Raw genomic sequence first — 17,925 nt, 5'->3', positions numbered from 1 at the left:
AAAAAAAAGACAGCATACACCTATATTTGAGAAATGTGCATTATCTATATGAAGAAAACCAGAGAATTTTAAGGACATTAGAAATGACCTAAGTAATTGAAAAGATAACATGTTCTAATGAAAAGATTCAATATTATACTGATGTCAATTTAATGTAATTTCCATCAAAATTTCAATGGTAAGATTTTGGAACTTGACAAGTTGATTCTAAAATTCTTCTGAAAGACTAAACATACGAGCACTGCCAAGAAGCTTTGAGGAGAAAATAGAACAAGAGGCACTTGGAGGGGCCATGCCCTACCAGATAGCAGAGTGACCTATGAAGCCACAGTAACCAAAGCAGCATGATACTGACAAAGAGATAGACAAATATCAACAGAAACAACTAAGATTACATGGCAACTTTTTTTTTACTCTTTCTCTTTTTAGTCGCTAAGTCATTACCAACTTGCCACCCCATGGACTGTAGCCTGCCAGGCTCCTCTGTCCATGGGATTCTCCAGGCATGAATCCTGGAGTGGGTTGCCATTTCCTCTCCAATTGACTTTAATGGTATAAAAATGTGAGTTGTTCCATAGTTTTGGAACAACTAGCTCTCCATCTGAAAAAAACTTAAGTTCCTAACCTTACATCACACAAATTAAATTCCAGGAGGATCAAAGAGCTAAACATTCTTTTAAAAATTAACTCTAAGGACTCTTTAAAGTTTGAATTCAAATTCACCTCTTAAAGAATTATTATCTTAATTTAAAAAACATGCAATGTCATTTCAAAAAAATTATCCTTAGAATATAATATACAGGCCTTGCTACTGCATAATTGCATATTGTTCAGTCAATAAGTCATGTTTGACTCTGCACCCCCAAAAGCTGCAGCATGCCAGGCTTCCCTGTACTTCACTACCTTCCTGAGTTTGCTCAAACTCAGGTCCATTGAGTCAGTGATGCCTTCTAACTGTCTCATCCTCTGTGGCCCCATTCTTCTCTTGCTCTCAATCTTTCCTGGCATCAGGGACTTTTCCATATTATCATGAATGAAATTATGTTTCTCAAAGAAATGCTATGACATTATGCTCTTAATTTACAAACACCCTTCTGAGTTTTATGCCACAGGAATCACACTCCACCTAAAATCAGAAATGTGCATCAGGTTTCATCTCCATATTATTGTGAGGAGGAAAGTGAGCTATAAGCAGCAGTGAAAGCTGCTTGACACCTCAAGTTCCCTGGGGTAGCATCCGCAAAATGCTTGTTACTAAAGGGGTAAAGGAAGTTATGCTGGTGACTAGCTTAGGCAGCAAGGAAGGAGAGAAGGAAGGAAAGGTATCTTCATACAAGAATGACAAAATCAGCCACCAGAGAATGTAAACCTCAGCATCGTGGTCCAGTGCTTGTTTGTTTCTGCAGCCTTGGAGCATGCAATCCCCTGGACTGTTGCCCATGGGGAACAGAAGTAATAGTTCATCTTTAGGACATGAGCCTCGTCTCTGACCTGGACGTCACCACTCCGGTGCAACAGCCTCCTGCAACAGATCAGATGACCGAAACCTAAGGATTCCTTTGTAATGAAAATTTCACACTTGAAATTGCATTGTGGGTAGGAAGGGTGAAATTGGATGCTTTGTTTCATCAGCTAGGTATCTTCGTGGAGTGGAAAGGCAAGGGTTGGGGGGAATATGGAAGGGAATGAAGAGGTGCAAATATTAACCTCCAAAAGTAGATTTTGGTAAAAGAGTTTGTACTAGTTAGTCTGTGTGCCTGGCACCCACAGCCCCAGAATTCAGTGGTCAGAGGCAGTCTATGTTAGAACCACATATCATGTCTCTTGGCTCCGCTCCCAGACTGAGCCACAAAAGACTGGTCCAGGAACTGACCGAGTCACCACAATCAAATATATGGGACAAATCAGCAGTTTTGGAGGAGATCTGGCTTGAGAACTCTGCGTTGGACCACAACTAAGCAAGCCCATCCTGCCTGGTTACAGGAGAGACTGAATGTTAGGTGCACGGAGGGAAAGCTGGAGAAGCAGATGCCAAGTTCAATGCAAAATCAGCGAAAGCCTGAGAATAAACAGCTGGCTGAGAAGCTGCAAAATAATGTTTCGGTGACCCAGCAGCAGCCATGGTCACCCAGCCCAGGAGGAATTGCAGTTCTGCACAAAGTACACTGAGGGATTCCCTGAGTGGCTTTATAGTAAACCTGAGGTCACCTGAGAGTGCCTTTAATTCTTTTCATTATCTATCCTGGCAGCCCATGGAATCATCTGAGAAGAGGGCTAAGAAGGGCTATAAAAAGATTGACCTTGGGTTTAATTCAGAACACAAAAAGGAAAAGATGGTATGAGAACTACATTTGCTGTTCAAGCTCATGGGAAAACAGCAAAAGCCTGATAGGAGGTGAGAGTGGAGACAGCTATGGAGAAGAGAAGAAAGCAGACATCACTGTTTCGGGCATAACCCATACAAGACCTGTTGACAAAGTCAGGTACATATGTGACAAGTGTCTGCCATCTCAGTTCTGCCTACATGCAAGGCTGGAGAGAGGAAAGAAATGGTGCGCAGCAAGGGAAGAAGCTGCAAATAGAATAGCAATAAAAACCTCCAAAGTGAAACAAAGACAAGTGAAATCAGAGAGCTTAGGGTCTCCAAGACCGAGGTAAGGGGAAAGGCAGAGCCTGCTTTGGAATCTCAGAGCTTTAGGTAGAACCTCAAACTTAGAGCACTCGTTAACTCTTTCACTCATTCGACCAGTATTTACTGAGCCCTGACTATGTGCCAGACTCTGTGCTGCATTGGGGGTAGATAGAGACAACAACAGTGCAGCTCGTGTTCTCAGGAGCCGCCAGTGTGGTGGAAGAGACACTCCAGCAATCACATCTCAATTGCATGTGCTTCCTATCATTGCTGTAACAAATGACACCAAACAGTTGCTTGAAGCAACACATGTTTATTAGCTTATAATTGTGAAGATAAGGAGTCCAAAATGGATCTCATTGGGCTAAAAATTAAAGTGTCCTCGGGGCTTTGTTACTTTCTGGAGGTTCCAGGGGAGAATCTGTTTTCTCGTCTTTTCCAGCTGCCTGCATCCCTGGCGGGCAGCCCCCTTCCATCTTCGCAGCCAGCAATGAGTCTTTTTCACATCATATCACTCTTGACACTGACCCTTCTGATTTCCTCTTCTCTATTTAAAAAGGATCATTGTGATTACATTGGACTCACCTGGGTGCTCCAAAATATTCTTATTCTGTGGTCAGTTGATTTACAACTTCAGTGCCATCTACAATCTTAATTCTCCCTTGCCATATAACATTTTTAATTGAATAAATTTGGCATATAACATTGTATAAATTTATTAGAGTGTACATGTAACATTTGCCCAGATTCTGGGAATTAGGACATAGACCTCTTTGCGGGGAGGGGCCATTATGTTGCCTATCACAAGCGTGATGCATGTTATAGTAGAGATAGTGATATGGGAAATGGGTCTCATCCCAGACTGGAAACTGAATTCCTGCTGCAGCCTCTCCCTCTCATCCCAGATAGTTAGAAATAACAGAAAACATATAAAAGTAGGTAAATAAATTCATAATTACCCTGGATAACAAGGAGGGCCCTTAGTGGGCCAGAAACCATGAGGAGTCCCTGAAAGAAGGATGGCAAATGGAAACTGGACAGACAAGAAGATCACAGCCCCAAACGTGCATAACAGTAGACTGCCAAAGGCATTGAAAACAGCGGCAAGAGCATGCCGTGCCCAGAGAAGGCGGATCCTGGGAGCTCCTGGCCTCAGGAGTCATCAACAGCGCACTGATTATTCAGCATGCTGCAGCCTGTCAGCCACTCCACACATGCTCTCCCTTCTTGTCTCCTGGGGCCACAAAATTCCAGCAGGAGTATATGCCTTCAGGTGGGAGCAGTGGATATAAGATTGTCAGATGGAGAAAAAGGACAGTGTTCTTGGTGACTGGTGACATAAAGGAGAAAAAGGGAGCACCTGATTGTGGAAGATGAGCTGCCAAAACATCCCATCTCTGAGTATATCCCCCTGCCCAAGTAACTGACAAGATGATGCTATATATATCATGACATTATCTCATACCCCTTTTGCTAAAGAGTGTACAGTCATACAGGAATCTGAGGTAAAGGAGGAGCCTCCAACTAATAATTACCAAACATTGGGAGAAAGCATCGTAAAAGAGACAGCAGTGCGTAGAGGAACTTTCATGCAGTGAAATAAATCATAGAGTGAAAACAAGACTTTAGAAGAATTATAACATTCTTGGGTGGAAAAAGATATCACACTGACTTTTTCTGATCAACTGAAAAATTGAACATGATTATGAAGCAACAAAAATGCTCAAAAGAGTGATCTGAGTAAGCCCAGGTAAAGGATACATGTGTGACCAGAAGGATTGAGCAAATATGTGTTTTTTCAGCACATAGCTCAACACCAAATATACAAAGTATTTTATTTTTTTTAACTAAGATACCCAGAGGATTGATCTAACACTTTCAACATCAGCTAATAATAAGGCTCTGAAGGAGAAAATAGAAAGAATATGAAAGGAAATTATACACAAAGGAACAAAATATCATAGAAATGAAGGAAAATAACAAACATGAATCTTCAGTTTGAAAAGTCCCATCAAATGCCAATTAGGATCTCTTTTACAAATTAACATGAGATTTAGTGTGACACAATTTCGGATGTGTGGTAAGGAGGAAATCTTGAAAATGTCCGATGGAGGAAAAAAAAATAGATGAAGTACAAAAGTATGAGAATCATATGAGCATTAAGTCTAATTGAAAACCAGGATACAAGAAGCAGAGAGAATTTTTCAAAATTCAGAGGAAAAAATCTTTGACACTAGAGTTATACCCACAGCCCAACCATCATCATTCAATTGCAAAAATAAAAAGACTTTTTCTGTTGCAAAGGACTCAGAAAGTTTATCACCTACAGACTTACTCTGAAATAAATAATAAAAGAAGGTAGGTCAATACTAAGAAAAATGAGCCCAAGAAAAAGGTAAAAAGCAATGGTCAGCAAAGACTTCAGTTAATTTATTCAAACTAAAGAACTTCCCAACCCAGAAATCAAACCAGGGTCTCCTGCATTGCAGGTGGATTCTTTACCAACTGAGCTGTCAGGGAAGCCCTCTCAAACTAAAGAGTAGGACAAAATGGGGTGTGGGGGTGGGGGGAAGGGTATGGGGAGAAACATTAAAAGGATAAGAAGCCAGGAGCTGGTGGCAGATGGTGAATGCAGCACCTTGCCAAAGAGTAGGAAAGGAAATCTTCAGAGCTGTGGGCCCGCACAAGCACAGGATTTGCAGAATTTAATAAAAGTATGAAGATCTTGCCAGGAAACTTGAAAACAACCAAAGAGATGATGTATCAAGAAATTATTTAAATTAGCAAAACTGTATAAAGACAAAGTGAAATACAAATCTTCCAAATCTGATAGACCTAAAGTTAGTCTTTAAGAGCCCACAGACTTTTTCCCACTACTGGGGAAAACATTCATTTAAGGAGCTGACGACCACGTCATTCCATCACCACATCATTTCATTGTTAAGGTTCTATTCAAGTGAACATGGATACAGGGGATTACATATAATTCAACTTTCTACTGGGAAAATGGTGAATAAGCTAAAGAGGCAAGGGAACATGGGACTGTCCTGCTGAGTGAAGCCTCAGGAACTTTGGGTCATGAGAAATCTAAGTCATCTACAGGTGGATGATAGAGATAGGGTCATTCCTTTTGTAAGTGATCTGAATACATCAATGGAGAAAATCAGCAGCCAGATGTTAGATTCTGCTTAAACTGTGAAGCAGCAGCTTCAGTTTATTTGATGGAGAATTGAGTCCTTACAATGACCCAACAAATGTTCAATTTCTGAAGTCTATTACGAGAAGGGTAACTGTCTGCATGTATGCCTGAAATTCTGCAACTAATATTATAAATCCTTTAAACTGGCATTATTTTATTCATTTATTTTTAATTGACTGATAACTGCTTTACAACATTGTGTTGGTTTCCATCTTACATCAGCATATATCCCCTCCCTCTTGAACCTCCTTCCCACCTCCAACCCCTTTAGATTGTCTCAGAGCACCAGATTTAAGCTCCTTGTGTCATACAACAAATTTCCACTGGGTATATAATTTTTCATATGGTAATGTACATGTTTCGATGCTACTCTCTTAATTCGTCCCACCCTCTCCTTCCCCCAATGTCCCCTCAAGCCTGTTCTCTATGTCTGCATCTCCATTGCTGCCCTGCAAATAGGTTCATCAGTACCATCTTTCTAGATTCCATGTATATGCTTTAACATATGATATTTGTATTTTTCTTTCTGACTTGCTTCACTCTGTATAACGGGCTCTAGGTTCATCCACCTCATTAGAACTGACTCAACTGTGTTCCTTTTTATGACTGAGTAATATTCCGTTGTATATATGTACCACAACTTCTTATCCATTCATCTGTCGATGGGCATCTAAGCAGCTTACCTGTCCTCAGTTCAGTTCAGTTAAGTCACTCAGTCGTGTCCAACTTTTTGCGACCCCATGAATTGCAGCACGCCAGGCCTCCCGGTCCATCACCAACTCCCGGAGTTCACTCAAACTCTCGTCCATTGAGTCAGTGATGCCATCCAACCATCTTATCCTCTGTCGTCCCCTTCTCCTCCTGCCCCCAATCCCTCCCAGCATCAGAGTCTTTTCCAATGAGTCAACTCTTCGCATGAGGTGGCCAAAGTACTGGAGTTTCAGCTTTAGCATCATTCCTTCCAAAGAACACCCAGGACTGATCTCCTTTAGAATGGACTGGTTAGATCTCCTTGCAGTCCAAGGGACTCTCAAGAGTCTTCTGCAACACCACAGTTCAAAATCATCAATTCTTCAGCGCTCAGCTTTCTTCACAGTCCAACTCTCGCATCCATACGTGACCATTGGAAAAACCATAGCCTTGACTAGACGGACCTTTGTTGGCAAAGTAATGTCTCTGCTTTTCAATATGCTATCTAGGTTGGTCATAACTTTCCTTCCAAGGAGTAAGCGTCTTAATTTCATGGCTGCAATCACCATCTGCAGTGATTTTGGAGTCCCAAAAAGTAAAGTCTGACACTGTTTCCACTGTTTCCCCATCTATTTCCCATGAAGTAATGGGACCAGATGCCATGATCTTCATTTTCTGAATGTTGAGCTTTAAGCCAACTTTTTCACTCTCCTCTTTCACTTTCATCAAGAGGCTTTTTAGTTCCTCTTCACTTTCTGCCATAAGGGTGGTATCATCTGCATATCTGAGGTTATTGATATTTCTCCAGACAATCTTGATTCCAGCTTGTGCTTCTTCCAGCCCAGCGTTTCTCATGATGTACTCGGCATATACGTTAAATAAGCAGGGTGACAATATACAGCCTTGACGTACTCCTTTTCCTATTTGGAACCAGTCTGTTGTTCCATGTCCAGTTCTAACTGTTGCCTCCTGACCTGCATATAGGTTTCTCAAGAGGCAGGTCAGGTGCTCTGGTATTCCCATCTCTTTCAGAATTTTCCACAGTTTCTTGTGATCCACACAGTCAAAGGGTTTGGCATAGTCAATAAAGCAGAAATAGATGTTTTTCTGGAACTCGCTTGCTTTTTCGATGATCCAGCGGATGTTGGCAATTTGATTTCTGGTTCCTCTGCCTTTTCTGAAACCAGCTTGAACATCTGGAAGTTCACGGTTCACACATTGCTAAAGCCTGGCTTGGAGAATTTTGAGCATTACTTTACTAGTGTGTGAGATGAGTGCAACTGTGCGGTACCTGTCCTAGATGTTGTAAATAGTGCTGCAATGAACATTGGGATACCTGTGTCTTTTTCGATTATGGTTTTCTCAGGGTATATGCCAAATAATGGGATTGCAGGGTCATCTGGTAATTTTATTCTTAGTTTTTTTAGAAATCTCCATATTATTCTCCATAGGGCTGTATCAATTTACATTCCCACCAACAGTACAGGAGGATTCCCTTTTCTCCATACCCTCTCCAGCATTGATTGTTTGTAGATTTTTTGATGATGGCATTCTGACCCATGTAAGGGAGGATGATACCTCATTGTGGTTTTGATTTGCATTTTCTCTGCGACTGAACTGAACTGACTGAACTGAATAATGAGTGATGTTTAGCATCTTTTTGTGTGTTTATTAGCCATCTGTATAAACTGGCATTGCTGGCAGAAGATTTCAAAAGAAATTCCTCTGGAGTTTCTGCAACTGGTTCAGAGTGGCCACATGAACTTGGGTACAGAGGAGTATCATGATCAGTAATACATATAACCTAGAATAAGATTCAAGGCTTTTAAGAGATAAAGCAAAAACTTGGAAGCCTTACACCTGAAATCATTAATACACCTTCCCCCCAGAAAAGAAGTCAGTACTTAATGCAGTTGTTCCTGTTAACAATTCAGTGCCAGTGACAAAAATTCCAATCAAGTTAGCCAATGAGAGTCATTTGATACAAAGATTCAACATTACACCCAGGATCCTGGATGTTCCAGACTTTATTGTACACTCTGTCCTGAATTTGCAACGTTTTACTTATTCTTGGCCTTCATTTCCAGAGAGTCAACAAGAAACAGATAATTCTTCATGCCTTGGTACGCCAGCAACTAAAATAATATTATTGCTATCCAAGCAGTAGCAGATCGGAAAGATGGTGTGCTGTATTAATAAGAAAAATACTTCCAGCATAAAAGCAATCAAATTATTTTTATTACTTTCCAGATGCATTTTGGTTTTATTGTTATTCTATCTTCCAGCCTTAGTATAGATACATTTGGACCAGGAAGAGGTCTTGAGATAAATATGTTCCAGTTTGCAGGGCTGGTTTATGTTGAAACTTTTAAACATCCAGGCAAACCAGTTTGTTACAAGCTCAGTATTAATGTAACAATATTTGTTTGCAGGGGCAAAAAATGAACAAAACCCCTTTTGATAAATCATTTGGTAGAATTTGCATTGAAGTTTCTCTATAATGTTCTGACCAACAGCCATTAAGAAATCTTTTAGTCAAAATAAGTTTTTTGTGATATATACTGAAAAGTATTTATATGCTGATTTTGAACTAGTTTGATCATTCAATAATTATTTCTTTTATTAAGAAATTATGCATCTTTTAACTTATGGATTTAGCTATATATTCAGTTCAGTTCAGTTGCTCAGAGACTGAGACAGAACTGTGTTTGACCGTCTCCTGTGGACGTACGGGTCGGCAATGTTCTGCTTCAGGGACAGGGGCTCTGGGTGTGGATATGGCATAAGTCCTCTTGGAGGAGGTCACCTTTAACCCCACCATAGAGCTACCAGAACTTACATAGGACTGGGGAAAAGACTCTTGGAGGGCACAAACAGAACCTTGTGCACCAAGACCCAGGAGAAAGGAACAGTGACCCCACAGGAGTCTTGTCTGTGCATGTCCGTGAGTCTGGCGAAGGTGTGGTTTGGTGGTGGTCTGCTGCAGGGACTGTAGCAGTAGATGCAGGGATCTTTTTTGGGAGTTCACCATTATCTTCATTACCTCCACTATAGTTCAGTTCAGTTCAGTTGCTCAGTCGTGTCCGACTCTGCGACCCCATGAATCTCAGCACGCCAGGCCTCCCTGTCCATCACCAACTCCTGGAGTTCACTCAAACTCACGCCCATCGAGTCGGTGATGCCATCCAGCCATCTCATCCTCTGTAATCCCCTTCTCCTCTTGCCCCCAATCCCTCCCAGCATCAGAGTCTTTTCCAATGAGTCAACTCTTCGCATGAGGTGGCCAAAGTACTGGAGTTGCAGCTTTAGCATCATTCCTTCCAAAGAACACCCAGGGCTGATCTCCTTTAGAATGGACTGGTTGGATCTCCTTGCAGTCCAAGGGACTCTCAAGAGTCTTCTCCAACACCACAGTTCAAAACCATCAGTTCTTTGGCGCTCAGCTTTCTTCACAGTCCAACTCTCGCATCCATACATGACCACTGGAAAAACCATAGCCTTGACTAGATGGACCTTTGTTGGCAAAATAATATCTCTGCTTTTCAATATGCTATCTAGGTTGGTCATAACTTTCCTTCCAAGGAGTAAGCGTCTTTTAATTTCATGGCTGCAGTCACCATCTGCAATGATTTTGGAGCCCCAAAAAATAAAGTCTGACACTGTTTCCACTGTTTCCCCATCTATTTCCATGAAGTGATGGGACCAGATGCCATGATCTTCGTTTTCTGAATGTTGAGCTTTAAGCCAACTTTTTCACTCTCCTCTTTCAATATATATTACCCAGATCAAAAAATACAGCTTGGCATTGTTACGTGTAAAGCTACAACCATCATAAACTAGAAACACAAAGACATTAAGGTCAGTAATCCTTGGAAAGACGTGTTAAACAACATTCTATTTATTTATTTATGGCTGTGCAAGGTTTGTTGTGGCTCATGGGCTCTTCCTGGTGCTCAGGCTCTCTAGTTACAGCACACAGGCTTTGTTGCCCTGCACAATGTGGGATCTTAGCTCCCCAACTAAGGATTGAACCCACATCCCCTGGATTAGAAGGCAATTCTTTACCACTGAACCACCAAGAAAGTCCCTAAACAGCACTTGAAAATAGAGTAATTACAGTCCCTTTCAGAGCCTGCCTTGATCACACTCATTTATTCACTGAACACATTTTTCTAGGGGACACATATATATATTGGGCTTCCCTGGTGGCTTAGCAGGTAAAGAATCCACCTGCAATGTGAGAGACCTGGGTTCGATCCCTGGGTTGGGAAGATCCCCTGGAGAAGGGAAAGGCTACCCACTCCAGTATTCTGACCTGGAGAACTCCATGGACTGTATAGTCCATGGGTCACAAAGAGTCGGACATGACTGAGAAACTTTCACTTCTTCACTTTCATTCTAACTGTTCAACCCAGAATATATTCTACTCCAAGACAAGACTAGTGTAGAAATTCAGGAATGTATTATTAATCAAACATATTGAACCTAAAGAATGATCCACATAAATATTCGAAATTCTGCTGGAGCCAAGTATTTCCTGGATGAGACAGACTACATCAGGAAGCAGAGAAAAGCTTTTTCTTCTACCCAGATGCCACTTCATCTTTGGTCACTATTTCTGGTTAGTCTTCTGTTAACTGCCATAACAGAGCATCACAAGTTTGGTGGCTTAAAAGAACACAGATTAATCATCCTACAATTCTTTAGGTTAGAAGTCTGATTTGGGTCTCCCTGAGCTAAAATCAAGGTGACATCAGGGCTGCTTTCCTTTCAGGAGGCTTGAAGGAAAAAATCAGTTCCTGGCCTTTCCAGCTTCTTAGAAGCTGTCTCTGCTCCTTGACGTTTGGCCCCCTTCTTCTACCTTAAAAGCTAGCAACGTTGAATCTCTCTGACTGTATCCTGTCATCACATCTCTCTGACAACAGCCATAAAAGAGTCTCTGTTTTTAAGGACTCCTGTGATTAGATTGGTCTCACAGGATAATCCACAGTTATCTCCCCTATCTTAGGGTCTGTAGTAGCCTTATTCACATCTGCAAAGGCCACTTTGCCAGGTAAAGTAACATATCACAGGCTCTGTCGGAGGCTTCGGGAGAGAATCTATTCTCAGCTTCTCCTAACCTGTGGCACCTGCTGGCATCCCTTAGCTCATGGCTGTGTCACTCCAAGGCTGCAGTGACAGGTATAAGATCTAATGGAAAGGGCTCTTACACCACACAAAGCAGGTTGAACTTTGTATAGACAAGTTTTTAAGTCACCTAAGGGATAAAATCATCAAAGAAGTTACCCCTGGGCACCAGGTGGGACGTGGACTGGAAAGGTAGAAAGTGACTGCTTATAGTAAGGAGGCTGCTGAGCTGCCCAATCAAGAATGGCCCTTTAGAATGTAAACTGGTGCAGCCACTGTGGAAAACGCTATGGGCGGTCCTTTTAAAACTAAAAATAGAGTTATCATATGGTCCAGCTGTCGCACTCCTGTGCATATGTACAGAAAAAGACAAAAACTCTAATTCTAAAAGATACATCTACCCAATGTTCATAGCAGCACTATTTACAATAGCCAAGACATGGAAACAACCCAAGTGCCCATCAACAGGTGATTGGTTTAAGATGTATTGTGTGCTAAGTTGCTTCATTCACATCTCACTCTTTGTGATCCATGGACTGTAGCCTGCCAGGCTCCTCTGTCCATGGGATTCTCCAACAAGAATACTGGAGCAGGTTGCCATGCCCTCTTCCAGGGAATCTTCCTGACCCAAGGATTGAACCCGAGTCTCTTTCATCTCCTGCATTGGCTGGCAGGTTCTTCTACCACTGAACCACCTGGGAAGCCCTTAAGACGTAGTATGTATATATAAATATATAAAATGGAATATTAGTGATAAAGAAGAATGAAATATGTCATTTGCTGCAACATGGTTGTACTTAGAGAATATCATACTAAATAAGTCAGAGAAAAATGAGTATTATATCACTTATATGTGAAATCTAAAAAAAAATAGTGCAAATTAATCTACATACAAAGCAGACACAGACTCATAGACATAGAAAACAAACTTATGGTTACCAGAGGGGAAAGCAGGAGATAAATTAGGAGTATGGGATTAACAGATATAAACTACTATATACGTAAATTAGATAAGCAATAAGGATTTACTGTATAACACAGGGAGCTATATTCAATACCTTGAAATAACCTATAATGAAAAATTATCTGAAAAAAGTATAATACATATATAACTGAATCACTTTGCTGTACACCTGAAACGAACTCAATACTGTAAATCACTTATACTTCAATTAAAAGAAAAAGAACTGCCGTTTAAATGGCAAAATGGTGTTCATGTAGAGAGAGGGAAAGGGCTAGATTTGAGAATTGGCAAGGAAAACCAACAGTGCTTTCTCTTAGTATCTACCCCCCACCCCTTGTGTGGTAACTGCACTCTGCTGAGGGGAAGCAGGAAATAACTTCACCTCATGCTTCAGGCTCTGGACTCCAGGGGTGGGCTTCATGCTCTGAATCATTAACTTGTTCTGTTCCCGCTTTTCCTGGAGGAGCACATGACCCTAATCAAGACAGTCAGGCCACCAAGACCCAACCTGCAACTTCTGTAAGCAGACTCCCTCCTACGAGACCAAGTGGTGTCACTTGGGCATCTGGGTCTGCCCCAGACTGCCATAGACGAGATGGAGCCCACCCAGGGGATTTGGAGCCTATAGCTGAATCCTGGGAGCATCTTTGAGCCCCGAATCGAGCTGTAATTTAGTCAGCTGTGCTTGTGGACTTGTCATAGGCTGCTGAGTTTTTTTTATTTCTTTGGTTTAAGCCAGTTTGAGTTGAATTTTCTGTTCAAATGGACTCTGAATGAAGATTATTCAGTGTCTCTAATGATTACCGCTGGGAACAGGGAAAATCTCTGAAGTTTCCTGCTCTTGGTCTCATGGCCAGGAGTGGACACAGATTTTCTTAGTCACTGTTGGCCCCTCTTAGGTAGGGGTGGACATTTCTTCCTCACTTGCTAAGCTAGTGGAATCAAAGGCCTTGGAGACTCTGGGAGGGGAGGCCCAGACCAGTGACTCCCAGACTTTAGGATTTCAGATTTTGAGATTTCACAGATTTCAGCAGCAAAATTACAAAGAAAAATCTTAGGATCCAAATTCGAAGTGCCAAGTTTTAATTTTGTTAAGTAAAAATCTGAAAACAAACACATTAAAAAAAAAAACACTGCTATCTACCGTCACCATAATATCATAAAAGAAATGACACTTTGCCACACACACATGAAGGATAACTTTAGAATACAGGGCAGTCATTTAAAAAGAATACCCTTAGCTTTGTGAAAGTTACTCTGTGGCACTCACTTCTCTCTGTCTCAGATATGTGATACTTCCCTAGCAACACCGATCTGCTAACTGGGCTAGTAGAGAACCCTGTACCCCTCAGTAAAGTGTCCCCAGCCCTCAAATGTCACCCACATCCCAGGCACAGGAAACGCCTGGACCGCTCTGAACATCTGTCTCAGTGGGGCCCCCAAAGCCGTGATCTCTGGCCATTCTATAAATCACCTGACCTTGAGCTAGGTGTCCATCAGCTAGGGCAGAGTGGCGGTGGTTATGACACGGGCATAGGCACTATGAGGTGTGCATGGCAGACCACCCAGGCGACACATCAGGGCCAACTTGTACGAGGGCCAGTTCTGGCTCCAGAGTCGCTTTCCTGAGCTGACAGCACCTATTTGTCCTCCCCAAGCATGGTAGCTTCCCACCAGATACACATCCAATTACTGCTGGCAAACCCCCATCTCCTAGATCAAGTGAGGCTGAGTGACCTGAGACCCCACAATCCCATGCTCCCAGGGCCTAGACTTCACCCCGACAAAAACACTTATCAGAGAAGCCTGAGAAGACACGCCAAGTCATGTGCACTATGTCATTTATTGTCACATTCCTCATGAAACAGGGGCAGGAATGGGGAAAGGGGAGCCTCTGGGCAGAGAGGAGGAAGGGAGCGGACAGCCTGCCCTTCCTCCAGGCTGGTGACCGTGGGGCCTTGGGCATTAGCGGGATTCCCTTAGATGCAAGCACAGTGCTGGGTGAGAAGGTTGGGCACCATCTCATACTTAAAAGAGTAACCTCCATCCGAGGTGGTGCGGACATGTAGGGGCCTCATGGTTCCCGGGAGGGCAGCGCAACAGGGCTGGGCCCCTGGCACCAGAGAGAGGGGCTGGATGGGGGTAGGAGGCACCCCGGGGACCGACAGGGGCAGGTCCTGTGGGGTGGACAGCCCACACCCCCCATGACAGTAGTAGAAGATAAAACTGGGAGGGTGCACGATCCACCGGTCCCAGCCCAGCTCCTGGAAGGAGATATTGAGGGCAGCTCTGTGGCAGTCGGCATGGGCGGCGGGCTCCTCTGGAGGCCTCTGCAGCAGGCGCAGCGCAGCGGGAGACCAAGGCCACGGCAGCGGGGGCGTGGAGCGCCGGGCCCTCTCCCCTCCACTGGGCGGCTTGGCCCGTGTGTGGGCCACCAGGAAGGGGGTGGCTTCGGGCCGGGTGGAGCAGGAACAGAGAGGACAACGCAGCAGGAGCGCCAGGACAGGATGGGTCAGCAGAGGGAAGGCGGAGGTGGCCAGGTGCAGGACAGCCCAGCGAGGGGGGGCTTGGCCCAGCGACATGGGCACAGGCGTGGGACCCCCGGATGTCAGTACCAGCAGGCCGAGCAGGGGCTCAGAGCTGTTGGCGGCAGCGATCTCCTGTCTGTCCAGTCCCGTGTGGAACCACAGCTGGGCCGAAGTCACCTGGCGGCTGCGTGTGTGCTGGGATGGCTGGAACACATACGTGAAGAGGCCCTCCTCAGCCTCTCCAGCATCTGGCTCATCCCCGCAGCTGGCACCTGCAGGGGACAGAGGGAAGGGAAAGGGCAGCCCCCACCGGCAAAACCTGGGACCCCTCCCCCTCAGCAGGAGGGATCTGGCTGCCACTCACAAGCCTGCCAGGCACCAGATGAAGTACTCTGCCAGAGGCCAGGACTCTCCCCAATCTTCAGGGTACTAACAGAGGCCCCCCCATGTGTTCAGTTCCCTTCAGTTCAGTCGCTCAGTCGTGTCCGACTCTGCGGCCCCATGGACTGCAGCACACCAGGCCTCCCTGTCCATCACCAACTTCTGGAGTTTACTCAAATTCATGTCCATTGGATCGGTGATACCATCCAACCATCTCATCCTCTGTCGTCCCCTTCTCCTCCCTCCTTCAATCTTTCCCAGCATCAGGGTCTTTTCAAATGAATCAGTTCTTCGCATCAGGTAGCCAAAGTATTGGAATTTCAGCTTCAGCATCAGTCCTTCCAATGAATATTCAGGACTGATTTCCTTTAGGAAAACCCCCATGTGTTACTTCAGCATTAAAAGACTTCAAAAATGCCAGCCACTGCCAACTTCTCTCTGAAGTGGTTTTACCAATTAATATTCCCATCAGTGATGTGTAAGATGCCCTGCACTCTCTCCCTTCACCATTGCTTAGAATTGTTAGTTTCTATTTAAATTTTTACCTGATACTATGAAATGGTACCTTGAATGCTGTGTACACAGGCATTTGTTACATTACTCATGTCAGAAATACTGCATGAGAAACCCTTTAAAATAATTCCACTCTATAAAGGTTAACACCAAGAAAGAGGAGGAAGGGGATGGGGAGGAGGAGAAAGGATTCAGCTCAGAATCAAGGACAGTGCTTTCTAAGAAAATGCAGTTGGCATCCTTACCCTGACAAGTATATAGACTGCATCAAACAGTCACAAACCAGCAGGAGTTAAAGAACTAGCAATTAGGGCTGTACTGTTATGTGGAACATCTCATTATAAACCTCACAACAACTGATCCATTTTGCAGATGTTAGTCACTCAGTCATGTCTGACTCTTTGTGACCCCATCTACCAGGCTCTTCTGTCCATGGGATTCTCCAGGCAAGAATACTGGAGTGGATTGCCATTCCCTTCTGCAGGGGACCTTGCCAACCCAGGGATCGAACCTGGGTCTCCCACATTGCAGACAAATGTTTAACCACCTGAGCCAGATGAAAAGCCCTTAAACTAAGTGGGCTGGGATTCTGCCTGATCCTAAAGCCACACTCACTGTGCTGCCTGGGGCCCGAAGCACAGGGAGGCAGAGCATCCTCTCTGAGAGAAAAGTGAGCCAGGCTACAAAAAGGTCCAGCCAGTGGAGGGCTTTACTCACTGAGTCAGTGCAACTGACTGGGGAGATGAGAAGAGAATTCAAGAGAAGGTAGGTTAGTTTCCCAGCTAACTGTTCTCCCGCATCCCTGATATCTTCTCAAGTCTCAGCTGTCTGAGGCTAAAGAAACAATGTTTGGAGCAGGGAGCAAAAGCAAAGCTAGGAGGAAAGATGGCAGGAAAGGGCACACGCCCAGATCTCTCTGTCCCTAGACACCCTCGGCCTCCCAGACGACTATCTCGCAAATGGCTCCTATGAACCGGGCACTCTGGATACACCATCTCACTCAATCCTGAAACGTAGGCGTTATGGCACTTTTCACAGATGAGGAGACAAGAGGCTCAGGAAGATTTAGTAACTGGTCCATTATTGCAAAGTCAGTTGAGTGTCAGGTCTGGGATTCAACCCCACACCTGCCTAGCTCCCGAACCCAGGCTACACCACACTCTTTGTCAGAGTCAAAGTGCCAGTACCCCACCCTCATTACCTGCAGCTGGAAAAAGGATGGCCTGGGAGACATCTTGGTCCTCGGGCTCAGAGCCCCTGCGCATGAAGCCCCCCACGGCATGCCTTCGGGGCAGACGCCTGACTCCAGGATCTCCACCTTCCCCAGTCACCGGCGGGGGCCCCAAGGCATCCAGAAACAGGGCCCTCACCTTGGCCAGGACAAGTTCCCGGTCCACCTCCGGCCCATGACAGCCATGCCTGCCCTGAGGGGCCAGCAGCAAGAGGAGCAGCTGAAGCCACATAGCTCACCTGGCCCTGCCCACTGGGAACCCACACCCTGCCCTGTGCCCCTTCTGCCAGGGTCTGCCCAGGGCCTCCCCACTCCACCCTCCCCATCCCACCACCGCCCTCTTCTACCCTTCTCACCCCAGTCTTCCCCAGCCCTTCCCACGCCCTGCAGTCGAGTTGCCCCTGCCCATGGCATTGAGACCTCCTATCTCTGACGCAGATGTCTGTGGCCCTGAGCCTTATCTCCCACTCCCGCCAGGAATGTGAGGGAGGGGCTGGAGAGGGCTTTCACCCCAAGTGACCTAAACCACACATACAAACCCTCGCCCTCCACACACACAGAGTCACACAGTGTCACAACCCAGCACCCAGCACAGAGGTGACACCAGATGGGACAGGAGCCTGTTAACTGAGGGTCTGCCAGGTCTAAAAAGCGTTATTT

The 17,925-nt window shown here is 44.6% G+C and overlaps 1 protein-coding gene across 1 annotated transcript; it reads right to left on the bottom strand.

Moving 5' to 3' along the window:
• Positions 1–14,436: 14,436 nt before the first annotated feature.
• Positions 14,437–17,582, bottom strand: INHA (inhibin subunit alpha). The gene is made up of 2 exons (XM_006058946.4): positions 17,236–17,582; positions 14,437–15,412 (listed from the first exon to the last, which is right to left on the bottom strand). Exons 1-2 carry the CDS (start codon positions 17,495–17,497, stop codon positions 14,592–14,594), a joined length of 1,083 nt encoding a protein of 360 aa, XP_006059008.3. The 5' UTR covers positions 17,498–17,582; the 3' UTR covers positions 14,437–14,591.
• Between the last annotated feature and the right edge of the window lie 343 nt (positions 17,583–17,925).

The sequence above is a fragment of the Bubalus bubalis genome, chromosome 2, assembly GCF_019923935.1.
Source record: "Bubalus bubalis isolate 160015118507 breed Murrah chromosome 2, NDDB_SH_1, whole genome shotgun sequence".
Classification (NCBI taxonomy): Eukaryota; Metazoa; Chordata; class Mammalia; order Artiodactyla; family Bovidae; genus Bubalus; species Bubalus bubalis.
This window is presented reverse-complemented; position numbering and strand designations above follow the sequence as displayed.